This window comes from Moschus berezovskii, chromosome 23, assembly GCF_049115385.1.
Source record: "Moschus berezovskii isolate FMDL1 chromosome 23, NW_MosBer_1.0, whole genome shotgun sequence".
Lineage (NCBI taxonomy): Eukaryota > Metazoa > Chordata > Mammalia > Artiodactyla > Moschidae > Moschus > Moschus berezovskii.
In genome coordinates, this window is record NC_142482.1 from 20,591,284 (window position 1) to 20,618,188 (window position 26,905).

A 26,905-nucleotide genomic window follows, 5' to 3' on the forward strand; every position below is an offset into this window, starting at 1 on the left:
GGCTGCCCGTCCCAGAGCCCCCGGGTTGGCCCAGCAGTGGGAGGGTGGGGGTAACCTCACAGTTTCTGTTCAGAGTCCCTTGGACAGGAAGGGCAGCCCTCGGCCCCTCCGGGGGGATGTCCTGACCCCTGACAGAGCACAGGGACCGAAGGATGCCACCACCTCTCCAGTCCCGCGGGAGACCCTCCTCAGCTCCAGCCCACCCTCCTTCCAGCCCCCCTTTCCAGTCCACACCAGGCCAGGGGAGACGAGGGCCCCTCCAGCCCCTCGTGGGCCTTGAGGACTCACTGCCTTTCTCCCACTGCTTCTACCCATCAGCTCTCCCTTTCCTGTTAGGCTCAGTTCAGTGCCGCCTCCCCCAGGAAGCCTCCCTTGACCACCCCAGGCCCCTGTGACCATAACGACAGAGACACTGGGACCACATCAGTTCCCTAGGATCTTTATTATCTGTCCCCAGGGCACCCCTGGCTTCCCAACTCAGGGGTCCAGATGTCTCCTGGCATGGTGCCAGTGCAGTGCCAGATGTGCAGTGCCGGACAGGCAACAGGGCACTGGAGGGCAAGTGGCCTTGGCCAAGTCACTGCCATTCTGTTGGCTCTGCTCTGGAACGTCTGGGGTCAGAGGCTGCAACGGAGTGGGGGGCCCTTCCCTGGGGAGCCGTGAACACCGAGGACAGCCCTGCCTCCCTCCGTCCTCCAGTGGACTGGCTGTGGAGCAGTCAGGCCCGAGGGGGAAGCACCGCCCCCAACCCTGGGGCTCTCTTCCCAGAGAGCTCACTGACATCTCTGGGAGCAGTGGGCCACCCCCTCCCTGACCTTGAACTCTGGATGCCAGCAGATTGCCCTCTTTCCCAGCTCTGGGTCTGGCCGAGGCAGGGCAGGCAGGAGGGAGGTCTGGTGAGGGCATGTTTCAGGCCCGGGACCAGCGGCCGCGCTCAGATGGGGTGCACGAACTGGTAGACCAGGCGCTGGGAGATGTCGGGCTTGCGGATGATGCCCTTCTTGTAATACTGGCGGATGGAGCGGCTGAGCTTGTCGTAGTTCATGGCGGGGCGGTTCTTGCGGATGCCCCACAGCCTGGCCACCTGCGCGGAGTCCTCGATTTTGAAGATGCCTGGGGCAGCGGGGGGCCCAGGGAGAGCCAGCGGAGCAGGAGGGAGAGAGAGCAAGACCAGCAATCAGCCTCGCAGAGTCAGGGGAGCCGGGGTCGCCCCGGGGCCGGACCAGGCTGTGGGGCCACAGACCGCCTCCCACGGCTGTGCTGAGGGTTAAATCAACATGTGGGGAGGTGTAGCAGGGGGCCCGGAAAGTGGCGGATCCTACTGTGGACTCACAGACCTCCTGGGTGCAGGGTGAGCCTGCGGTGGGTGACTTGGGGCCTTGAAGGCCTTGCCCTTGCAAGCGCCGGCTCCTAAACTCCCTGCACTGAAGCCCTGTGGGGCTCCAGGCTACAGACACAGCTCATTTCGCAAAGTCACCTGTGCAGTTTTCCAGCCTGCAAGACCTCTGTGGGATTCTCAGCCACTTCGGCCCACACAGCCATTTCTGGCAGGATGAATTGGTAAGAGACGGTGGAAAGAGGGGACTGGGAGCCAAGCCCACCTGGGCTGGAATCCTGGCTTGGCCGTTTTCCAGCTTTAGAAGCCGAGACCCCCTTTTCCGGTCAGTTGGAGTGATTTGTGGTGACCACCGTCTTGTTGAGTGGTTACAGAAAGTCCCTGGAGCAGAGCCCTGAGGACGGGGCTATTACTCACTAATATCCCCAGTTCTCCGTCTAAAGCACCTGGCAAAACCCAGGTCAGCACACCCTCTCCAGGCAGGCTTCCCAGATCACCCCGCCTTCCCTGATCTCCCTGTCCTCTATAGTGGCATGGTCTCCCTGGGGGACCAGCTAACTCTGTCTCAAATATAAACACAGGATCACCACACCTTGTGCAGGAACTTCCCCACCCCTCCTAAGCCCTTTCCCTTCCCGAGCTCTGCACTCAGCCCCAGAGTCACTCCTCTCTGAGGTCCTCCTGAACCTGGGTACAGCTGGTCCCATTGCAGCCAGATGCATTCTGCATACCAGCTCATTTCACTGCTGGTTTTCCTACAAGACTGTAGGTTCCTAGAGGATGGGGTATCGCTGAATCTTCCCCATAGCCCCAGGACACTATAATCCTCCATAAACATTGGCTGAGCAAGTGTGGAACCAGAGGAAGTGCTCATCGAAGGTTTGTTGGATGACTGAATCTAATCTGTTTCACAAATACGAAGATTGGAGTCTGGGTACCCATAGCTACTACTGGTAGAATGGGACCTAGAACCCAGGTTCTTGGCTCTGGGCCTCTTCCAAAACACACATCCGCACACCATCTAGCCCTGTGCTGTCCAGGGCAGTCACCACTAGCCACCTGTGGCTGTGAGTCCTTGAATTGTAGCCAGTCTGAATTGAGATGCAGTGTAAGCATGAAATACACACCAGATTTAGTAAAGCATCTGATTAATAATTTTATAGTGACTATATGTTGAGATTAGAAGAATGTATAATATTGGATTAGACAGACGTATTATTAAAATTAAATATACCTGTTTGTAAGCATTTTAATGGAGAAGGAAACAGTAACCCACTCCAGTATTCTTGCCTGGAGAATCCCATGGACGGAGAAGCCTGGTAGGCTACAGTCCACGGGGTCACAAAGAGTCAGACACGACTGAGCGATGGAACAGAACGGAAGTATTTTAAACTGTGGCTACTTGAAAATCTAACACTGCCTGTGTGGTTTACTCTGGATTTCTCACGGGACACCGCCAGCTTCCTCAGTGCAGCTCTGATGTTTGGAGGGTAAAGACTGTGTCCCATTCTCAGCGGAGCTGTACGGCCCTGCTATGTCCCAGGCACGTGGCCACTGGGGACCCTCAGCAGGCAGAGCCTGGTGGGGGACAGGTGTGGACACAGATCGCACAGACCCTGGGCTGGTCCAGGGTCCAATGAGTGCGTGTGTGGCATTCAAGGCAAAGGTGGGGGCGGCTGCAGCCCCCTGCCCAGCGCCAGGCAGGACCACAGCTGCCCCCCCACCCACTGCCTCGCAGCCTCCTCGTCCTGCCCTCAACACCACTCACCCTTCTCTTTGTTGAGCCACCGGATGAAGCGGCCGTAGCTGTGCGGTTTCAGCAGCAGCTCCTTGAGAAACTGCCAGAGGTGGATGGGCTGCCCGGAGCAGGACGAGTCCACCTCGCTGTCCGTCCAGCTCTCCTCGCTGGTTGAGGCTGGGCGGTCAGGGGGTGGTGGTGAGCAGGGAGCCCCAGTCCTCAGTGGCCGCCACCCCATCATTCCCCAGACCCGGAGCTCTGGCTGCCCGCCTCCCTGCCCTGCCTGACTCACCGCAGAAGTGAATCGCCCCCGGGGACGTCCTCTCTTTCATCCAGGCAGCTGTGGGGCAAGGAGGGGAAGTTGGGACCCCAGAGAGATGCCCCTCAAGGGAGGAGGAGGGCGTTTGGGTGGAACTGTGGGGTCACAGAAGCCCCACCCCACCCCACTCCCCGGCCCAGTGACTCCCTCCTGCCAATCTGGGACACAAGCTGCTTACAGAGCTGCTTCCTGGAAGAAAGTTTAGGATTTGGCAGCTGAGAGGGGCCTTCTGCATGCGGCCCCTGGTTCAGAGAGGAGAGCGCATGTTGAGACCTGCTGGTCACCTGTGAAACGGGCCTGGGACACCCCCTCACAGGTCTTGCACGGATGCGTGGTGATGATATCTGCACAACATCCCGCTCAGAACCCAGCATAACAAAAACACTCCCTGCCCTCTGGCTGCCCAGCTCCCCGCACCCCTCCATCCCCTCCTGCTCCCCACCTGTCTCCCTCCCCACAAAAAGCAGTGGGAGATGGAGGCAGCCGTCTTCTGCCCACGCCACCACCTGGCTTTCAGCCTGGCACTGCCCACTGCTCTTGCCAGCCCCTGGCAAGAGGCCTGGGCTGGGGGCTGGACACTGGTCTCTGATTGGGCCATGAGAGTGGGACATGTCCCCTCATTTATCCTGGGCCCCAAGGGGCTGGGCCTTGACTCAGGGAGCAGGGGACACAGGTTTGATCCCTGGTTTGGGAGGATCCCATGTGCCACAGGGCAGCTAAGCTCGTGTATCACAGCTACTGAGCCTGCGTGCCCTCGAGCCTGTGCTCTGCAACAAGAAAAGCCGCAGCAGTGAGAAGTCCGTGCCCTGCAATGAAGAGTAGCCCTACTCGCCACGACTAGAGAAAGCCCACTGGCAGCAATGACAACCTAGGGCAACAACAACAACAAAAATTAATAAAAACAAATTTAAAAAAAGGGAATTCCCTGGCAGTCCAGGGGTTAGAGCTCTGCACTTTTGCTGCCAAGGGCCTGGGTTCGATCGCTGGTTGGGGAACTGAGATCCCAAAAGCCATGCAGTCATGCAAAAAAAAATAAAAAAAGATTAAACATAGGTCCGCTGTACAAACAACGAAGGGGAACAAGGTCCAAGATACACTGTTCTGTACAGAACAGCGTGATGCTTATACTATTTGTGTTAGGAAAGGGTAGAAGTCATACTTACTCTTGCTTGTATATGCATAGACTTCCCTTGGCAAGGTACCCGAGAAACGGGCAACAGTGGCTGCCTCAAGGGAGGGCAACTAGGGGGCCAGGGGAGGGACGAGGGAGGGGTATCCCCCAAGGTATACCGTGGTTCACAACAGTTTGTTTTTTTAAAAAATTCTGTACATTTATTGCCTTATTTCTGCTTTAATGAACTACAACACAAAACAAACAAAATTTTTACAAGGACAAAGAAGGAGGACTTCGGAGTATCCAATGTCCTGCATCCTCACAGTCTAAGTTGTACTTTTAACTTGCTGCGTGTTCTGTCCTGGGTTCTGTGGCTTTGATCAGGGTAGGCAGAGGGTCAGGGCTGGAGGGCTCACCCAGGATCCAGGGAGGCAGTGGTCAGTGGGGCCGGGATCCAGAATGGAACCTAGGCTGACATAGGGACTGCTTCTCCCATAACCCGTGGGCAGGCATCCTGGCCTAACTTCTCCTCTGATGTCCCGGGTTTGGAGCCTGGGGGTGGGGTGGGGGGTGCTCCACCCACCTGATTTCCAGATGTCCAGATGGGCATGCAGCACGTCCCCACCAAGGGGTGAGCGCTGGCGGAACTGCTCCTCTGACATGGCGCACAGCTCCTTGCCACCCAGCTCCTGGAAGGCCTTGCCCACGGGGGGCAGCCGGTATTGGTGCTCCGTCCACAGGAGCCACTTCTGCACGTTGCCAGGGCTCCAGTCCACGGGGTCTGAGCCAGAGACACTCTTTCAGCCCCAGAGTCTGCTTGAAGGCACTGCCCCCGGGGAGCCACCTCTGCCCTGATGGAGCCCCTGTGGGAACCTATGCTCTCCTGGAACGGCCTCCAGGCTAGACAGAGGCTTGAGGGGTTCTGTGGAGGGGGGTACCCAAGAAGAGAGGGGATGAGGGGAAGGATCCAGGGCCCCAAAAGCAAACATGGCTCAGGGCAGGGGAGCCTGGAACTTCTGCACCTTCCACTCACCTGGACCTCAGCTCCTCCCAGACCCCTCCAGCCCCTCCAAAGGGCCCTTCGGGGAGTCCCAGCCCTGGAGGGGACAGTGACACTATACCAGAGACACCCCAGCTTCTTTCTTTCCCAGATTCTTCTCGCCTTCCCGAAACCCTCAAAGGATCAGAGAAAAACCCAACCAGGGATCGGCCCCCTCACCCTGCTACTTCACACCAAGGAGGAAACCAAGACACGGGGGTCTCCCTGCCCTGTCCAGCCCCTGACAAAGGGCCGGCTGTCGGGGTGCTGCTCGGCACATGGCACCAAGTAGGCAAAGGGCAGGGCAGGGCAGGGCTGCTCGTGGGACCAAGGCCTGGGGTGGCGTCCCTGGCTGGGCCCCACTTGTCTCCCTGGGGAGCCGCCCGGGGGTGAACCCAGCAGGGCGCTCGGGCGGGGCCCAGCTGTGGGCACAGACACAATGGGGCCTCCAAGTGAACGCCCCGCTCTAAGTGGGTGACCTGCAGACCGACCTGCCCCCACTTAATAAACTCATTTTCCTCCCCAGGGTCAAAGCCATTTGTTTCTGTCCCTATTGTTCACAGGGCAGGGCCCTCCACAGCCTGGGCGGGAGCGGAGGCCCCGTGGGAAAACCTCCGGGGCGGGGGCTGGCTGCAGCGTTGGGCCACTGGGGGCGGGGGCCCTGAGCGGGGGCTGCCTCAAGGGGGACCCCAGCTGAGACTACTGGGGGGCAGGGGCTGGGCCCAGATGACTTTGGGGAGGAGTTGGGCCTGAGGACCTTTCCTGTGTGGGAGGCTCAGACGCCAGGGCCCGAAGGCCAAGGAGATACATCAGACACACCCAAAGCTGGAGAGGCGACGGCAGGATGGGGACGGGGTCCCAGCAGCCCCTCAATCGGCAGCATCAGCTCCGCAACCACACCCTCCAGGCCCCAGCAGACACACGCACACACACACACGCACGCATATGCGCGAGTGCACACGCCTCACCTCCTGATAGCTCTCCTCAGAGCCCTCACCTCCACTGGACCAGAGACACATTGATCTATTTATCTATGATCTGTTTCGTCACTGGTAACGTCAGCTTCATGAACAGAGGAGCCTTTCTGCTGTGTCCACTCTGAATCTCCCATATAAGGGATAAGGGTATATTAAGTGACTGTGTGCTAAGCATCTATTAAGTCCCAGGAACTAGGGATGTGTGTGCGTGCGTGCTCAGTTGCTTCAGTCGTGTCCAATTCTTTGTAACCCCATGGAACGTAACCTCCCAGGCTCCTCTGATGGGATTCTCCAAGCAAGAATACCGGAGTGGGTTTCCTTGCTCTCCTCTGGGGGATCTTCCTGACCCAGGGATTAAACTGGTGTCTCCCGAATTGGTAGGCAGATTCTTTACTGCTGAGCCACAGGGGAAGCAGGAGCTAGTGAAGTAGCAATTAACGAAATAAGTGAAATTCCCTGTCCTCGGGGCATGTACATTCCAGTGAGGGAGACCAGTCGGGGAACAAGATAAAAAGGCACCAAATTAGATGGTAGGAAGCACTAGAGAAATAGAGCAGGTTGGAGGAATAAGAGGTAGGGGTCTGGGCAGCAGTTTCAGTAGAAGGGTCAAGAAAGGCCTCATCGAGATGGTGCCATCTGAGTCAAGGCCTGAAGGAGGTGAGGGGTGAGCCAAGTCGATATTTGAGGGAAGGGCACTCCGGGTTGAGGATCTGGTGAGTGCAAAGGTCCTCAGGTGTGAGCGTTGTGGGGATGGATGGCAAAGAGGCAGGAGAGTCTGGGGCAGAACAGGCGGGGGACTACGGACTGACAGAGGAGGAGGTGGGCCAGATGGTACAGAGCTCGTGTTCATTCACCCTGTGCCTGCCGCGTGGGGACACCAGGCCGGCGTGGCCGGGGCGCAGAGAGGCTGCGAACCTTGGCTCCCAGGCTCGCCGCTGCCGCGTTAGGGCCTGGCTGCACGTGGAGAGGCACCAGCATCTCTGGGGACCACGGTGCGCCAGGCGGCGCCCTCACCCCTCCCGGTGGCCCCCGCTGGCAGAGGAGGGGCTCACCTGCCGTGATGTTGAGCAGCTTGCAGGCCGTCTCGATGTCCTTTAGCACCTCGCCCACCACCATGGACTGCACCTGCTCCAGCGAGTGCTCCTCCAGGGTCAGCCCGCTCGGGGCCAGGTCCAGGCTGCCCCCCGGGGCTTGGCTGTCGATGACCGGGCACTGCTCGGGCTCGTCGGGCGGCTCCTCCCGCACGCTGGCCCCGGGGCCCTTGGCCGCCCAGCTGCTGTCCTCGGGGTACAGCATGTCAAAGTAGGAGAGGTAGAAAGTGGGCAGGCCCTGCTCAGGGGTGGCAGGCGGGCTGGGGCTCCAGTCCCGCCGCTCGGGCCCCGTCCCCGCCGCGGCCGCCTTCTCCAGGCTGGTCCGCAGCGCACTGTCCGGGGGCAGCAGGAGGCGGCCAGGCGGCCCGGGGCTCAGGCCTGGGCTGGCGCTGCCCATGCTGCTTGGGCTGGCGGCTGTGTCTACAGAAAGAGAAGAGGTGGGAGAGTCAGGCCCCGGCTGCTTCCCTGTCCCCGTGGGGGCCCGCTAAGCTGGTTATGGAGATGAGGAGCCCAGTGGGCAGCGGCCGGGCCTGGGGGAGAGCCAGGGCTTCCAGGTCACTGGGCAGCTGAGACGGGGCTGGGCAGACGGGCCTTGTGGCTGAGAGGGGGGCGTGCAGAGCTGCAAACAGATGGCCCCCTCCCTCCCCAGGGAAGCCGGGGTGTTGGGAGCAGCGTATTTTTACACAAGTGACCTGTTTAAAACAATCTCCTGAGGTGCTTGCTCTCATTCGGTCCTCACAAAGGAAGGTGCAATTAGTTCCATTTGGCAGATGAGCAAACTGAGGCCTGGACAAGGCGGCTGGCCTCCCACCCAGATCCTAGTCTGCTGTCCAGTCGAGGAAGCGCCCTCTGTGGTGGTGGTGGTGGTGGTTTGATTGCTAAGTTGTGTCTGACTCCTGCAACCCCATGGACTATGCAGGCTCCTCCATCCATGGGATTCTCCAGGCAAGAATACTGGAGTGGGTTGCCATGCCCTCCTCCGGGAGATCTTCCCAACCCAAGAATCAAACCCAGGTCTCCTGCACTGCAAGCAGATTCCTAATCTTTTCTGCTGGAGCAAAATTTGTTTCCTTTTGTTCTGCCCTTGAAGAGGGTAGGGAAGGGAAAAGGTCACCATGATCTCCCATGGGCCAGGTGAAGACAGAAAGGAGCAAGTGAGGGTGTGGCAGGGAGAAGCCCCTCCCAGATCGGGTAGGCGGCCCCCTGCCCCTCCCACAGGGCCAGTTTTGTGAGCTTTGTCGCTCAGTTGTGTCTGACTCTGTGATCCCATGGACTGTAGCCCGCCAGGCTCCTCCCGCCAGGTAGGAATACTGGAGTATTCTTGACCCAGAGATTGAACCTGGGTCTCCTGCATTGCAGGTGGATTCTTTACCACTGGGCCACCAGGGAAGCCCCACAGGGTCGTGTGGGGAGTATGGATAAACTCCCAGCCCAATGCTGCTGCAGTGGCCCCCCCAGCAACACAGGTACGGGTGTGCTCAGCCCCACCCCCACCCAGGGCCAGGCTCCTGGTACCCGTCCCGCCTCATCCTGCCCTGAAAGGTGCTGCCATGGTCTCTCCCAGCTCCCGGGCCCTCTTCTCTCCCCTCACGCCTTGGAGGAACTCGCAGCTCCCAGGTGGGAGGTGCCCACAAGCACATTTACAACAGCCCACTTTCCCCACAGCTACAGGGGCTAGAGAAAAGGCCGAGGCCCAAGGGGACAAATGAGGCCCTCGGCAAGTCACCCCCACTCCCGCTGGCCCCACCAAGGCCACCCAGGGGGCACCGTTTGGCCTCAACGCGAAGAACTAGAGGCTTCCCTCCCATCGGTCCCCAGGCTCTGCTGCCGTCCCCCCCAGACCCTTTTCTCTAGCCCCACATTGGCGCACAGCACTTGGAACTCCATACTGGAGGTTTGGGTAAAGCAGGGGACGTGCAAGGTGTACGTACAGCAAAGAACTGGGGGTCCCTGGGATACTTCCGTGGCTTGAGAGTCAAGACTACATCAGGACAGAGGTGGGAGATGACCAACAAATACATGCTCCCTGTAACACAGTGGGTCATCCTCAAAGGCGGAAAGGAGCAGATAAACCTGATAAGGGCAAGTTCATATGTGTCCTTTCTTGGGGTTATTTATACTTTAAACAGTGTTCTCAAAATGTGCCTGGATCAGCAGCATCAGCACCAACTAGGAACTCATGAGGAGCTCAAATTTTCAGGCCCACATCAGAGTTACTGAATCAGAAGCTCAGGGGTAGGGATGAAGGCCCAGCAAGGCATTTCTTTTCTTTTTTTTTTCTGGCCACACCTCACGCTTGTGTGAGCTTGGGGTTCTGTTGTGGCTCAGCTGGTAAAGAATCCGCCTGCAATGCAGGAGATGTGGGTTTGATCCCTGGGTTGGGAAGATCCCCTGGAGAAGGGAAAGGTTACCCACTCCAGTATTCTGGCCTGGAGAATTCCATGGACTGTATAGTCTATGGGGTTGCAAAGAGTCAGACACGACTGAGCGACTTTCACACACTCACGCTTGTGGAAACTTAGTTCCTTGACCAGGGACTGAACCTGTACCTCCGACAGTGGAAGTTCAGAGTCCTCACCACTGGATTGCCAGGGAATTCCCAGCAATGTGTTTCAACAGGCCCTTTGATTGTGATGGGGGTTTACGTTTGAGAACCGCTGCTTTGAAGGCACCTGGACAGTATGGGGGGAGGCTTCACTAGAAGCCCTGTAGACCTGCTCAGCCACAATGTGCAGGTGGGGTGGAGAAAGAGCCCCGTTTGGAAGGTTCTGGCTTTCATTCCTAGGGCTGCAGCTAGTGCAACTGCATGCAACTCAGAAAATAATGTCCTTTCCTTTCTGGGTAGTGCGGCTTTGTGAGTGGAGCCCAAGTGGAACTTCAGCTTCCCCTTGTCCCTCAGCCTTGTGCAGTACCCAACCTGCCCAACCTGACTTGGCAGCTCTGCTCTTCCTGTGGCACAGAGAATGCCAGCAGGAAAGAAAGGTGTTCCCTTTCATTTCAAGTCTCCCTTTCAAGTTCCTTTAAGTGACGAGGAAGGAAAGGTCAGGGTGGGGTGGGGTGGGGTGGGCAGGGATGGGGGGCCCAGGATTGCGGGGGACAGAGGGCAGGCCTGGAATCATTTCAAGTCCTTCTGTGCAAACACACATGTGTGCTGTGGGCCTAAATTATTTACCCAGGCAGAGCCAGCAGCTTGCTCTCTCCTGGGTCCCCACCCTGGCCTGTGCTCACACCCTACCCCCCGGGAGCCCCACCCCAGAGAGCCCCTCAACCCCACCCTTCCCTCATCCCCCCCCGCCTGCCTCCCGCCCCATCCACGTCCCCAGAACTCCCCGACCTGCCACGTTAGGACAGTCCCTGCCAACACCCTGGGCCATGTGCCAGGGAGATGGAATCCTTTCCAACAGGCAGGAGACATTGCCTCCCTAGTGGCCCTCCTGTTTGGCCTCGGTCACAAGTAGGACGGGGGCATGGTGGCGCGAGGCGTCAGTGAGGATGAATGGCTAGGGAGTGGGGCAGCATCGGCCAGATGGGGACGTGACGACACGTCCCTGACACGTTGGTCAAGTGACTTCGGAAGCCCTCGCCTTCACCCCCTTCCTGAGAGAGCCTCAGTGCTCATCCTTGCGCTGTGGCAGGGAAGTTACGGTGCAGAGAACTGAACGACTCAGATGCAGGTCTTCCAGCTCCTGGCCCAGGGATCCCTCACCAGCAGAGACCTCCCGCCTTCTCCTCCACACCCCACATTCCAGTCCCCCATCACCTTGCCCCTAAATGCCAGGGAACCTGCCCTCAACCAAGGCTTGGTCCCAGCTCCAACACCTCCCTGGTGAAAAAGAAGTTAATGATTAACCGTGCGGCGGGAGGAAAGAGCCCATGGCCTGCAGGTGGGATGCAGTGTGGAAGGCTGGGCCCAGCCCAGGGGACCTGGGTTTTCTGGTCAATGAGCCGGTGGCTGGTGTGCCCAGCCTGCAACTCCAGCATCTTCTCCAGGCTCTAGGGCTGGACCCAGGAGGGCAGAGAACGCACGTCAAGTACCTCCTGTGTCCAGAGCATGTGTACATGTTACCCTTTTACTACCTACAGGGACTCAGGCACCCTGCTTTGTGGACGTGGATAGCAGGGCTCAGAGAGGTCATGCAGCTTGCCCAAGGGCCCCAGTTGGCCACGGGTGGTCTCTGCTCTTGTACCATGTGCCCTCAGAGGCTCCTGCTCTGGCTGGTCCCATCTCCCCAGGGCCCTGCCCACCTCCTGATTGGCCAGCTTGGTCCTCCAGAGTCCATTCGTGTCTCCTATCCGCTCACTCCACTGCACGGTCAAGCTCGTTTCCCTCCAGCACCCTTTCATCGGGCAGCCCTAGGCTTTAGAACCTCCCATGGCTCCCCACCGCCTGCCCTGCCTGATCGCAGGGGCTGGTGCCTGCCTCTTAGCGTAGGAGCTCAGAGCCCAGAGCGGGAAACAGATTTATTCACTGGTTAGGGGCAGGGTCTGGAACAAAGTACATATCCAGGCTCTGATGGGAACGGTGTTTCTCCCTTGGACCCTGAGCTGTGGGCCTGACATGGCTTGTTTTCTCTATTTTCTCTTGTTTTCGCTGGCCCCCTGCCCACAATGACCCTTCCTTCTCATCACAGTTCAGCCCAAAGTCCTCCCCAGCCGCTCCCTCCTCTGACTTTTCAGCTCTCCCCATCTGCGCAGTTCAGCCATGACTATATTCGTTGGTGACGGTCTCTGCATGGGGACACTGGGAAAATAAGGCTCAGAGAATGTCCAGGAGGGATCCGTAGTCACACAGCACAGCCTAGATCACTGCGCCCTAGGGTCCTGCGATAAATCCGGGCTCTGCCGGGTCCTGGTCCCTCCCAACAGCCCAGGCCCAAGGGGCTACCGGTCTCCTGAGCGATGCCTCCAGCTCCCAAAACCTCAAGCTGATTTTTTCTGGATTAAGGCTCAGCGTGTCCTGGTTCCCTTCTGCCCAAGAGTCACTGGCTCTGACTCCAGACAAAGAAGTTTGGTAACAGCTGGTGGAGGCCAAGACCCACAGACAGGGCAGACTCACGCGGCTGCAGCCAGAGGGATTACCACCTCGGCCCCTTCTCCCCACACCTCGTGGTCCCCCAGGACGACAGAGAGGGGAGAGGGGACAGGGGGACCCAAAGTCAGAGATTTACAGCAGCTGTTTCCTGCCCCTCGGGGCTACCCAGACGTTAGAAAGATGCTCAGACAGCTCCTGAAACCACAGCCCCAGGGAGTCACCAGGCAGTCTTTACTGAGTCCCCAGGTGGTCATCAGGGTGGAGCCTGTCTCTCACATCCTGCTCAGATCTTACTCCCAATGGGGTTTTGTGTGTTGGGGGGGTGAATATGCCTCAAGCCCCCACCTCAGTCCTGAGACACAACCTTAGTCTGCCCAGGGCCCAGGACTGCAGGCCCTGGGAGGAGAGGGGAGGGGCTGGGGCAAGGTGTGACAGGCCTACCACTCTGCCCAGAGTCTCCTCGTTCCAGCACCTGGGGGCAGACCGCCTCTGGTTTCTCCACCGCTGTCGGCCCTTCCCTGCCTCCATCCCAACCTCTGGGTCCACATGAATGGGTCTGAATCAGGGGTCTTCAGGAGTGCGGCCCCTGGAAGCCCTGCAGAGTGGGCAGGGGCCACGTGGGCCTGTCCCCTCAACCTCTAGGCACTCGGTCAGCACCTTGGAGAGAAGCCGGGCCTGCCCAGGCCAGCGCCCAGGGCCCGCCTGCTGCGGTCTGAAGCCTTCCTGCCTCTGGCCTCGGCCTTCCTGTTCCCCTAGACAGCCCTTCCCACACTGCCCACTGCCCCCGTCCAGCCCCCTCACTGCTCCTGGGACAGCTGCTACACTCCCAGGAAAATGCAGCTCCCCTGCCCTCTGAGACTGCTCTTCAAACTAGCTAGATCCAGGGACTTCTCTGGTGATCCAGTGGCTAGGATTCCAGGCTTTCAATACTGAGGGCACAGGTTCGATCCCGGGTCAGGGAACTAAGATACCGCATGCCGCACAGTGCAGCCAACATAGAAGAAAGAAAGGAACGAGCTGGAAAAACTAGCAGGAGCAAAAGGTTGACTTAGAGAGATGTAACCTGGGGAGCCAGCCCACAGGCCTGGGGAGACTTGGGAGTAGGATCAGGGCCAAGCAGCAGGAGGATGGGGGACGGGAAACAGAGTCGGGGGACATCAAGGAACTGTGGTCAGCTCAGATGGTAAAAGTGTCTGCTTGCAATGTGGGAGACCTGGGTTCGATCCCTGGATCAGGAAGATCCCCTGGAGAAGGAGATGGCAACCCACTCCAGTGTTCTTGCCTGGAGAATCCCATGGACAGAGAGGAGCCTGGTGGGTTGCAGTCCATGGGGTCACACAGAGCAACTGCACTTTCTGTGCTGCCCACTGTCCCCGGGGGTAGCCAGGAGCCCGAGGTGGGAGTATTTACCAGCACCACCTCCCATTCGCTCCCGCGTGGGGGGTCATTGGCATCCCCTTCCTGCCCCCGCCTTGCGCCTCACTGGCACCACTTCCAGCCCTTCCAGGGACAAGGTGGAGGCCAAATAAATAAACTCCTTGGGCTCCCCCGCGGTCTCCTGGGGCAGCCAGGATTATTCCCAGCTGACAGGCAGGGGCGGTGAGTGCCTGGGGGCATGTGTCCATGGTGACCGGGCAGGGACTGGGAGTCAAGGCTGAGCTCCGCCCTCTTTCCTGCTGAAGTCTTGGCACCTTCCGACTTCTAGGGTCACCCCTGTTGCTTCGCCCAGGCTACCTGCAGGGCCAGCCCCACAGAAGTCGCATTGGGGGGTCTGGGTGGCATGGATGCCTGAAGCCTGCAGTTACAGGGACCCCCCTCAGCCCCAAGCTCACCCCTGTATTCGAGTTTGCTCCAAAGGAGTGGGAGACCTGGAAAGAGCTCGAGGCCTCAGCATCTGGAGATGGGGATTCATAATCTGCTCTGATTCCACCGTATCGGAGGCCCTGGGCAGCCCCTGGCCTCCGTGGCCTCAGCCTCCTCTTCTGTTCTCCCAGGAGGTAAGTCGGCTCCCAGAGCTTTTCTGGCCCAGACACTGTCTGGAGTCTGTGACCCCATGACCTCCATCGTGCCCGCCAGGCTGACTTGGGTTGGACATCAGAGGCAGGAAGAACTGGTCCCAGCAGCCCTCAGGCCAACTCGCTGCCCTGAGAGCAGAGACCTGGGCCCCACCCTGTTAGCAGGTCCAGGTGCTGGGACCCTAACCCAGGCGGTCACCCCCAGACCCCTCTTCTCAACTCCAGAGCTGGAGCGAAAAGGAAGGGCCCCTTGGATTCTGGCGGTCCCAGATGGACCTCATCAGCCCTTCCTACAGCCCGGGGAGGGCTCTGGCCCATCTGACTCCCACAGAGTCCCCCTCCGGGCCCTGGCCTAGGAGGAGTGACCTGGAGGAGTCTGGAGGCCCTGAGAGGTGGGAGAGGAGAATCTGGCAGGGGGCACCTCCTGGACTGGGAACATGCAAACGAGGCAGGGGAAGGAGCCTGGCATTAAATGTCAGGAAGGGCCCAGGGCAACTCAGCTTGTGCAAAGTTTGCTTTGGGAAGAGTTGTTCCACCTGACAGGCCACTCTCTTGGCTGGGGGTGCAGGGTGGGGCATGGAACAGGGTCGGGGGGGATGGAGGCAGGGGAGGGTCCCACACTCTTTTGAGCCCTAACCCTAGCTATGGCAGTGGGGCAAGAAACTCAGTTGAATGTCTGTTGAATGGTCTGTTAAGAGCAGGTCTTAAAGAGGTTGTAGAGATTGAGGGGGACGGCGGATGGAAATTCCTGGCGAATTACAATGGGCTGAGCATGCATGAAGGTGGCAGGTAAGGGGGTGAAAGGTAACAGGGTGAAGAGTGAGGGAACAAAGGAAGAAGCAGGTGGTGATGCTGGATGGAGGGGCAGGGCCAAAGGGTGGAGTCTGGGGGAGAGTTGAAAATGGTGACTGGAGAGGCCTGGACCTTGCCCCAAGGTCAGCCTGCTCTCTAGCCAGGTCCAGGGCAGCTGCTGGCTTCACTCACTCCTCCCCGACCTCTAGGAGGAGCCCAAGCCAAGAGGCCCCCACTTCCCCTGACCTCGGCATAGGAGACCATACTGGGAAAGCATATAAGTTTCGCAAAGCGGCAAATCCCGCCAGCCAGCCTGCCTCCACCAACTTCTACACAGCCTTCAAAACCCGATTCCAGGTTGCTTCTTCCATGAAGCTTCCTGTCACAGAGGAGGCCAACTTGTCTAACCTGCTGCAAGCGCAGGGAGTCAGAGTGACTTGCCTGAGGTCACACCTTGCGGGTTCTGGCCTGCCCCTTCTTGCCCTCCACCAGAGGGCCTTGTCCCCAGTTACACTCAAGCTGCACCAAGCTGGTCAGCACAGAGTTGTGCGCTAGTTTGTTGCAGGGTTATTCCCTTTATGGCTGCAACCACCTCCGTGGCAGGAAGTGGGCTCTCCTGGTTCTTCCACTCACTGCCAGGGTCACACTTTCTGAGCATTGATTGAGCACCTACTGAGTTCCACCCTATTTCCTCAGGCTCGGTTGACAAGAGAAGTTTTGTATAATCCAGTGGCTTATGGCAACCAAGTGACACAGCATCTGCCAAAGTGTTTTATAATCAGTAACACAATTACCAAGTCCGGCAGGGGCTGAGTTTTCAGCTCTGGGCCCCTCATGGTGCCTGTTAGGCTCTCAAAGGGGCAAGTGGTACCTGACCCCATGAGAGACCACGTCCTCCACACCCCAACCTCCTGGGAGCTCTGAGTTCTGAATTTTGGGGGAGCTCTGAGCAGCTGGGTGGGGGGAGTCCCTGACTTCGGCCCTCTCCCTGGTGATCGGGGGCGAGCGGACTGGCTGGCTGAGCTGAGCCCTGGCCTGGGCCCCCTGTCTGATAGGTAATCTCCTGCCCGCCACCTGGGGCCTGAGGCAGCCCCAGCGCCTGTTTGCTCTGTTGCTCAGCCGAACAGCTGGGGAGATGCTTGCTTTACTGGGGGTGGCCGTGAAGCTGTTTATCAGGGAGGTAGGGAAAGGAAATGAGGCCAAGTCCCAGCCCTGGCTGAAGAGGAGCAGAAAGGCCATGGCTGTCAGGCAGGGGATAGCTTGCTTGAGGCCTGGCTGTGGGCTGCTGGGTGGGCCCAGCTGGAGGGGAGAGGGGCCCCGGGCTAGCCCAGGGCACTGCCGCCACCCCGCATGCACAAACACCTCGTCCGGCTCCACGGGAGGCTCCAGCCACCAAGACCCTTCAGCCCTCCACACTGTCATCCCCACCACCCAGTTCCTTCCCTCCCCACAGGAGGCACCTGGAAAGTCCTAGAAAGGGGCACCTCCAGGCCCCCCTGCCCTCACCCACACTGTTTTCCCCACTTGCCCAGAGGCGCTGTGCCTCCCCGGGGACTCAAGGCGATCACTCAGATCCCCTGGTTCCTGTGCTCACTACGCCCACCCCACCCAACCCCAGACCCTGGCCCTGACCCGGAGCCTCCAGGTTCCAGCAGGGCCCTGCCCACTCGTGACCAGGCTCTGAGAGACCCTGCCCCTGGCAAAGCAGCCGTGCTGGCAGCCACAGAAAGGCTGCTTGTGTTTCACTAGCCAAGCAGAACTGGCCTGGTCTTGGGGCCGAGGCTCCGCACCTGCAGAGCCGTCTCCCCTCAGGCTGGGCAGGGTGGGCTCAGTGTGGAGCCCAGACAGGCTCATCACAGACGTGGGTCACCCCAGGCCACCCTCCCCAGACCGGGGGGCTCAACCAGGCTCTAGGGTCAGCCCAGGGTTGGGGGGCAGATCGGGCAGGCAGTATGCACAGGGATCGGGGGCTTCTGAGGGTGAAGGACCCAGATCAGGGTTATCAACACCCGGGAGCCCGGTGTTGAAAGCTCCCTCCACCACCCACCTCCCCAGAGCTGGCAGGGGAAAGCCCCCATGGCTGGGCACTGCCCTCCATCAGACTTACCTGTTAGCTGCCTGGTGCCCAAGGAGTCGCCCGCAGCGGCGCCAACCTTGGGGGCCAGGGGGAGGCGCAGGCAGCTGGGACCACTGTTGGGTCTCAGCCAGGCATCTGGGGTGCTGGCGGTACCAGGGGCCGGCAGGACCGAGGGCGGAGGTGGCACTCGGGTGGGCCGCCGGGGGTCTGGCCACCCTCGACGGGCGGTTCTCTGAGGTCTCAGGGCTGCGTGCCCAGTAGGGAGCCCCTCTGCCCCCAGCTCAGGGCCACTTGCTGGCACCGTGGCAAGACCCAGCCAGGGGGGCTTACGAGGGAGCCCGCAGTGGGCTCGGGGGACCGGGTCTGCGGAGTAGTGTGGGCACGGGCGGAGTGCAGGAATGTGCTGGGAGGAAGTTAGGCAGCATGAGATGAAGAGTTGGCCGGGGCCTGATTTCCCATTATAAGTAATCCTTCCTTATTTACCTGAACAAATACGCTCCCTGCTTACCTCAGACCACAGACGGGCTCCTGGTTAACCCTTGCAGGCCTCCCCCTCCTCGCTGGGGGAGCCACCCCCTGGCAGCCCGGGGGATCATTCGGTCACTCATGCACGCACGCACTCCCTCACTCATTAGTTGATATATCGTTACCAAGTTCATCTTACATGCAAGGTACAGGGGCTATATCGAGTGGGGTCAGCTGAGGGCAGGGAACAGATGAGCAGGCAGCATTGGAAAAAGCCCAGTGGAGGGATGTGGGAGAACATGGATGGTGGGCATCTGGCAAAGGAAGTCAGCAAGGGCTTCCTGGAGGAGGCGCTGTCTGGCTCCCCAGGTCAGGGATGGAGAGAGCTTTGGGGAAAGAGACCCGAGGCTCATAGGCCCACCCACCCTAAGTTCTCTGTGCCCCACAGGGCCTGGCACAGGCCTGTCATACCCTGGTGCTCAGGAAGGACCGGTAGCTCGCTTTCCCAGGTCCGGAGTGGCGGTCAGCCAGCAGCAGCTTGCTCTCCGCAGTCCCTGTGGGGGGAAGGCACAGAAGCTCCAGCCCCAGCACCCATCTGGGCTCCTCCACCTCCAAGAGACCAAGCAAGGCCACGTAGCCAAGTTCTCAGCTTCTTCCTCATCCTGCCAGGTGGGTTGAGGGCTGCCCTGCCCTCCAGGGACTCTTGCTCTGAATCGCCTTGGAAGGGCACCTGGCATCTGCAACCCTCACACTGTCAGACGGAGGCATTTTAGAGAGTACTTATTGTTAGTTTCCCATTTCAGAAGTAATTGTGTGACTACAGTCACACAATTGTGTGACAACCTACAGTATGATTTTTCTAGGACTTCAGGAAGATTCCAAGGTCTTCAGAACTAGCCCCCTCACCATAACTATTGCCAGAATTCTCTTCCATATGGTTGCACTTTTCACCCTGGAAAGCCTGTGCTTAGTTGTTAACTATCACAGGTGCCTTGGTAAGGAGGAATTATCAGAGTCATTTCCCTGAGAAGGAGGAGGTAGAATGGAATGGAAATTGGGGAGGTAACATGAGTTCCTAAAATGACTACAATCAACCACCCCAGCCTTCCAGAACCAAGAAAAAAAGAAAGACCTCCAACTTTCCCAGGCGGGACCTTCTCTCCATTCTCCCAGACGCTTGTGCTTATATCAGCACTAAGAATAATGGCCCCTGAGAACTAACTAAGTGCCAGGCACTGTTTATCGCTCATGAGATGCTAAGGTATTGATCACGTTATAAGTACTGTAATGGGTAAGTACAGGGAGCATCCAGTAAATGCTCATTGAATGGATGGGGTGTCATATATAGTTACCCCCAATGTCCATTTTCTTTTCCTCAATAAACAAACCCCTACTTTACCTGGGAACTTGGCTGCCTGGAATTAAGATTACCTCAGATTCCCTTGCAGCTGGATGTGAGCGTGACCAAGTAGCAGTGTCATGTGCCATTTGCTATGAATCTTTCTTAAGAGTAAACTGTCAAGAAAAAAAAAAGCAGACAAGCATGTATGATTTACCTCCTTCTTTATCCTTCCTCTGTGTTACTGCCTGGGATGCAGCTGTGATGGCTGGAATCTTGGCTGCCATTTTGGACCATGAAAACAAATTGGTGGAGCAGTGAGCTGGCAGGCGCTTAGGTCTTTGAGGACTGCATAAAACCTCCATACTGGCTTTGGATTGCATGCCTCAGGACTTTTATGAGAGAAACAGACCTTTGGTTTTTGTTAAGTGGTGTCTTTATTACTCAAAGCCAAGCCTGATTCTATGAGAGGCAGAACAGAAGATGGGTAGATAGATGAAGACGGAATACTCTTGCAGCCAGAGAGGACATTTCACTGCTGGGTGGCATTGAGACGGGAACTGGTCATACCACAGGAAACCTTGACCTAGGGAAGCCTGCTCCTTGAATGCCGGTACAGCTTTGCCTTGGGCCCAAAGGAGCACTTCATAGGTGTCCCCAGGAATGGTGGGCCTGAGTGGATGGACCAGGCTAAGCTGTGCTGACAATGGACAGTGATTATACCCACCCAGGCCTGGAATAAGGAAACAAAGCTGCCTTAGGAGGCTGGAAAAATCTAAGAGGTAGCAAGGAGAGGACCCTCCATCCACCCAGCTGGGGTTCACATGGACTCCAGTGCTAAGAGGCTGCCTGGGTGGATGTCAGTGGTGAGTTCAAGGCAGGTTTGGTGCTCGCCTGGGGCAAATCTGCCTGTGGGTTCCAGGGGAATGGAGCGCCAAATAAGGGCTCTGGGGAGCACACACCCCACCAGCACCTTGACCCATCCAGTACAGTGTTGCAACACAGCTCAGGGCTTGACCCAAATACATAGCCTGGTTATGTCACCTTCCACCTTTGTGACTTTGGCTGGACCAAACTCCCCCTCCCCATCTCTGAGGAACTCTCAGAGCTGTGGTATTAGTTAGTTAGTGTGAGTCACTCAGTCGTGTCCAACTTTTTGTGACCCTAGGGACTGCAGCCCGCCAGGCTCCTCTGTCCATGGAATCCTCCAGGCAAGAAAACTAGAGTGGACGAGAAAACTAAAAGGTTCCTTCTCCAGGGAATCTTCCCAACGCAGGAATCGAACCGAGGTCTTCTGCACTGCAGGCAGTTTCCTTACCGTCTGAACCACCAGGGAAGCCTAGAGTTGTGGTGAGGGGTGAGATAAGGTTGTGAAAGTGCTCTGCAAACCTCAACGCCCTGTCCCAGGGCCTTGCTGATGACCAACCACAAAGCCATGTCATCTTATTCCCCATAGCAGCCCTTCCAGGTAACTTACTGTGCCCATTTTCCAGGTGAAGAAAATGAGGCCCAGATGTTAAAATGCCTTGCCTAAGGTCATGGAAGGGAATCAGACACAAGCTCATATCTGAAGTTTCCTCTATCACCTTACGCCTGATAGTCCCTCTTACTAGCCACCTTATTCCCTTGGGGTCAAGTCCCAGGTCCTTGGCACGGCTCATTGGGTCTCCTGCCCACGGCTCCCCAAGGCTGGTCTCCCCTTCAGTCCCCCTCAGGCCAGCCCCTCAGGGGGTGAAATCTGCCCCCTCCTGTCCCCTCCCCCATCCATTACAGGCAATGCCTTTCCCACATCCACCCGCTGCCAACCTGGGGTCCAGCACACGCCCGCTCCATCCTGGGACTTCTCTCTGACCTACTGAGATAACATTCTCTCCAGCCACTGGCATTTCTCAGGCTTGAGCGTGTACATTGGGAGCTGTCACCACCTCGGGCGGTACGCTCTGACAGCCAGAGAAGGAGCCTGGTGGAGCCATCACCCCCTGAACACCCGGATGAACCAGGAAAGTCCTTTTTCTGTTGTCCAAATGGAGTTGAGTTCCTTCTACTTCAATTGAAAGAATCCTCATCTTTTGAGCCCCAACTCAAGAGCTCTCTACTCCAGAGTTCTCATGTCCCCTCCAGCCCCCACAGACCCCATATGTCCCAATTCTTTGTATTCCATTTTCCAGTGTTTCTTACCTTCCCAAGACTCTAACTCCTTGAGGGCAGGGACTTCGCCCAGCTAGAGCAGCCTCAGACTCAACACAGATGGTGATTTCTGGAGCAGCTGGCTCCAGTGCTTTCCTGCCTGCATCCAAGCCCATCAGAGAGACAACAATGTGGATGGGAGGCGGGGCCCAGGGCTTGGCTTGGCCCTGCCAGCCCCTGGCCCCCTCTGGACTTCCATCAACCTCCCCTGTGAAATGGAAATAACACCTGCCCTGCTGATCCTACTGGCGGGACCCTGTGATGAGTGCTGAAAAACTGACCAAGGAAGTGGATGTACTTTGGAAAGGGCAGTCGGTCTGTCTTTGTCTGTTGGTCTGTTGGTCAATAGACTCTGCTCCCATGCCCTTGGGTCCTGCGCTCCTAGGAGCTGTAGTCTGGGAGTGACAGTGAGGACAAAGCGGGGACCCGTGTCAGCCACAGAAAGACAGGGTTGCCAGTGGGTCCTTGCCCTTCCCTGCCTGGCTGACACCAGGCCCTGCCCGGCTGACACCAGGCCCTGCCCTGACCCAGGCTCCCGCTATGAGACGGGAAATGGCTTGGGGAGGGGCTCCCTTGCTGAAGAGTCTGGGGTTGGTGGCCCAGATGGGGTCACCCAGTGAGGGCAGGGTGGGCAGGAAGCCTGGTTTGTGGGACCCAGAGACCAGCCAGCCTGTGCTGTCCAGAGGAAGTCCCTGAGACCAGAGAGGCTAGGGAGCAGGTTTAAGGACACATACTAGGGCGGCATCTGAGTCCAGACCCCAAGCATGCTTATGCACTATTTCATCTCACCGAGAAGCACCTGGGGGCTTCCCTGACCTTCTCACAAGCTCCAAAGTCGAGACTGGCAAGCGGCAGAGGCAGGATTTGGGCCGCTCTCTTCCCAGGACACGTGCTGCAGCTGGACGGTGGGCCAGGGGACTAAAAACAGACTGGGCTGGGGACGCCGGGGCTTCAGGCCCACATATCCAAGGATTTCCACCGCCTGGAGCACACAAGGCCCCTGGGCCGTGACACGGTCCTCTGGGCAGGCCAGCAGGCATTCACTGAGCACCTACTCTGTGCCAGGCCCTGTACGTGCGCGAGGGGCAAGGCGGCCGGGCACAGTCTGTCCTGGAGGAGTTCAAGGCCTGGTGGCCTCAGAGGGCCCAGGTGACCTCCAGCGTCTCTCCCAAGGCTAGCCATCTTCTGTATGCGTGACCCTCTCCACTCTGGGAAAAACCGATGAAATGCCAAAGGCTTTTCCTCACCAATGCCATCCCTCCTCTTCCCCAGACATTCCTCCCCCCGAATGGAGGCTGAGTAGATGGACCAGTCTTCCCCATGTCTAAGGTCTTCGGTGCTCACCCCCCGACACACTTGTCTACAGCCTCATCCATCCACCCCATCACCGATTCACACCCGGGACGCAGCTGAGGAAGCCTCACACCACCCCAGGACACTGCATAGCTCTCGAGAGCTTCCCTGGGAACCGAGTCACACAGGGCTCCTGCCAAAGATGGGCTCCAAGCCTGGGGAAACTTGCAGGCCTCCCTGGGGGTCAGAGAGGACACACAGACACGGACGACACACAGACACATACATACACATGAAACATCCGCTTCTTCAGAGCAGGGTGATGACCCAAGATACAACCTGGCCCCAGACCGGATCTCTGCCATCCGAATCTATTCACTGCACACACATGGACTGCAGGCCTACTGTGGGCCAGGCAGGGCTCCCTGGGACACAGCAGCGAACTTTGGTTGGTTTACATTCTAGAGGAGAAAGATGGTCAACAGGAAAAGTAACAAAGGAGTGAATTATATAGCACGCTAGGGACTGAGGAGGGCCAGGAAAACCAGCTCGTCTGGGGTGCGGGTGGGATGCAGGGGGCAACGGGAAACACGGTGGTCAGGGCAGGCCTCCTTGGAGAGGTGAGATCTGAGCAAAATCGTGAAGGAGGTGAAGACGTGAGCCCCGAGTTACCTGTAGGTATTGCAGGCAGAGGCAAAGCTGGAGGCTGGTGCGGCTGGAGCAGAGGGCAGGGAGAGGAGGGGGATGAGGCCTGGGCGCAGGGCAGACTAGACGCCGCCTGGGAGCCTCGGCTCCTCGCTTCCCAGGCCTTCCTGCCCAGCACTTACCCCGGCTCCCTGCGCGCTTAACTCACGGCAGTGTCCCCACGGCCCTGGGAGGCAGCACGTCTCCCATCCGTGGCCCGGGTTAAACCGCAGGGAGGAAACTGAGGCAGGCGGAGGCCGGAGGCCGGGAGCCAGGAGCGCAAGCCGGGCCCGGCCCCCCAGGCGGCCGCCCCCCGCCTCCGGGCACCGGTCGCCCCTCCCGGGCCGCTCCGCGGGGCGCCGGGGCACCCCCGCCCGGCCGCCGTCGTTGGGGCGGGGGCGGCGGCCCGCGTCACTCCCTCGCCCGGAGCGGCCGCCTTTCCCCCATTAGTGCGGGGCCGCGGGCCGACCAAACCGCAGACCCAGATAAGAGCACAATCGAACCTGTTTTGCTCGCAGGCCGTCCTGGGGGCTGGGTGGGAAGTCGGGGAGGCCGCTGGCAGCGCCCCGGGCCTGCTATCAGCCCCTTTGAAATTTACCCACCTTATCAGGGCCGCGCTTTCCGAGCCGGGCAAGGGGGAACCGGGAGGCTGCCTTCCTTCCGCGGCCCGCTCTGCCCAGAGCAGAGGATGGGGGGCTCCTGGGAAGGGCCGCCCCCCACCAAGGACTCAGACCCCCGCCACTGCCCCGCGGGCACCGCCCCGGCCGAAAGGTGCCCCCTCCCAGCCTGCCCTGACCCCACACCCCACACCGGCAGCACCCACTCCCTCACCCCCTCCCCAGCCGCGGGCGCCTGTACACGCCGACCCCCGGCACACCCTCGGCAAATGTTTGTTTGCTGAGCACCTGCTGCTCGCCGAAGGGACACGCCAACCTCACCCCCCCCTCCACGGAGCTGACACTGGAGCTGGGGAGACAGTAAATAAACACAAATAAGTAGGTAAGAGAGTGTGTCCGCAGGTGGTGACCCCTGCAGTGGGGCAAAAACGAAGCAAGGGTGTAGGATGGGGAGTGTTGGGCAATTTAAAGTGTGTGTGTGAAGGAGGTGAGGGGTCGGGGAAAGTCTGAGAAGGTGATGTTTGAGTCAAGACCCCAAGGATTCCAACTCTATCCCTGTGGTTAGAATCCCACAGGAGGGCAGAGCCGGGAGGAGGAGAGAGACCCGTTTTACTGAGGCTGAGAGAGGGCGATGAAGTGCCGAAGGTCACGCAGCACTCTGGCAGCAGAGCCAGCAGGAGTTTGAGCCCAGCCAGGACCTTTCTCCGCATTCCCGCGGCCCCCCGGCCTGGGGCTGTGCTGGGGCCCTGGGCAGGACAGTAGGCCACTGTCGGACAGTTTTTGGGGTGGGCTGAGCCTGGAAGGCACCTGACCTGCCTCTTGAGAAACCTGTATGCAGGTCAGGAAGCAACAGTTAGAACTGGACATGGAACAACAGACTGGTTCCAAATAGGAAAAGGTGTATGTCAAGGTTGTATATTGTCACCTTGCTTATTTAACTTATATGCAGAGTACATCATGAGGAACGCTGGGCTGGAAGAAGCACAAGATTGCTGGGAGAAATATCAATAACCTCAGATATGCAGATGACACTACCCTTATGGCAGAAAGTGAAGAGGAACTCAAAAGCCTCTTGATGAAAGTGAAAGAGGAGAGGGAAAAGGTTGGCTTGAAGCTCAACATTCAGAAAACAAAGATCATGGCATCTGGTCCCATCACTTCATGGGAAATAGATGGAAAAACAGTGGAAACAGTGTCAGACTTTGTTTTTTTGGGCTCCAAAATCACTGCAGATGCTGATTGCAGCCATGAAATTAAAAGACGCTTACTCCTTGGAAGGAAAGTTATGACCAACCTTGATAGTATATTAAAAAGCAGAGACATTACTTTGCCAACGAAGGTCCGTCTAGTCAAGGCAATGGTTTTTCCCGTGGTCATGTATGGATGTGAGAGTTGGACTGTGAAGAAGGCTGATCACCGAAGAATCGATGCTTTTGAACTGTGGTGTTGGAGAAGACTCTTGAGAGTCCCTTATACTACAAGGAGATCCAACCAGTCCATTCTGAAGGAGATCAGTCCTGGGTGTTCATTGGAAGGACTGATGCTAAAGCTGAAACTGCAATACTTTGGCCACCTCATGCAACGAGTTGACTCACTGGAAAAGACTGATGCTGGGAAGGATTGGGGGCGGGAGGAGAAGGGGACGACAGAGAATGAGATGGCTGGATGGCATCACTGACTCGATGGACATGAGTTTGAGTGAACTCCGGGAGTTGGTGATGGACAGGGAGGCCTGGCGTGCTGTGATTCATGGGGTCACGGAGAGTCGGACACGACTGAGCGACTGAACTGAACTGAACTGAGCCTGGAAGGGCAGTGTCGACAGCCGTCTGACTCTGCCTTTTGTAGACCAGGGGCCGGCCAGGTGGAGTTTGAGGCTGAGGGTCAGGGCTTGGCCCGGTGGGAAGACTGTGGGTGTATGTGGATGCCATCGTTGTGGGGACGGCAGCCCAGTGCCCGGGTCCTCTGGCTCCCTCGCCAGCCCTGGATGTCTAGGTCCACAATGGCCCGACCTGGAGGGTGAGTCCTTCCAGAAGGAGCCCCTTTAGCCTCAGAGCTCCCTGCGGACACACACTCGCAGTCCTGCGGTGAAGGCTGAGTGGCCTGGAGGGAAGGAGGGGCAGCACGCAGACCACCCGTACAGTGGAGTCCGGGAGGGGTGGACCCTGGGGCCTGGCTGAGGCCCCATAGGCTCTAAGGGAACAGATAAGAAAACAGAGCTGAGGGGGCTCAGGGCCCTGGGGTGGTGGGGGCAGCGTCCAGAGACCTTTGGGCACCGTTTTTATGGAGCTGCAGAAGCCTCTGGGAGGAGCAGAGCCTGGAAACTAAGTCCCAGCTCTGCTGCTTCTGGCTGTGTGACCTTGGGCAGGTCAGTTTCCCGCCCAGCCTCGGTTTCTCTTCTCACTGAAAGGGGAGCAAGAATTTCTTCTTCAAAGGGATGTTGTAAGGAGCAAACGAGAGAATGTGCGAGTGCCTGGCACACAGCCAGGACCTGTCGACAGTGGGAGGTTCTCCCAGTGGGGACCTCGGTCTCTCTCACCTAGATGGTGGCCAGGGTTAGGGAGCACTGAGCAGGTGTCAAGCACTTGAGAGGTTGTTTTTAGGACCCTTGTTGATTGGATTGACCATAATCCTGGGTTTATGACCCACGCTCACCATAGGCCCTCTCAGTTATTAATCATGTAATGAACACAGGGACCCAACTGCTAACCCAGGCTCAAGGTTATTACCAACCATGCTACTGAGTTAATTCACGTATTTCTCACATTAATCCTCCTATACGGAAATTTT

The 26,905-nt window shown here is 58.3% G+C and overlaps 1 protein-coding gene across 1 annotated transcript; it reads right to left on the reverse strand.

Moving 5' to 3' along the window:
- Positions 1–178: 178 nt before the first annotated feature.
- Positions 179–17,977, reverse strand: SPDEF (SAM pointed domain containing ETS transcription factor). The gene is made up of 6 exons (XM_055406469.2): positions 17,561–17,977; positions 7,576–8,034; positions 5,091–5,288; positions 3,367–3,414; positions 3,105–3,251; positions 179–1,113 (listed from the first exon to the last, which is right to left on the reverse strand). Exons 2-6 carry the CDS (start codon positions 8,009–8,011, stop codon positions 935–937), a joined length of 1,008 nt encoding a protein of 335 aa, XP_055262444.2. The 5' UTR covers positions 8,012–8,034; positions 17,561–17,977; the 3' UTR covers positions 179–934.
- Positions 17,978–26,905: the final 8,928 nt, after the last annotated feature.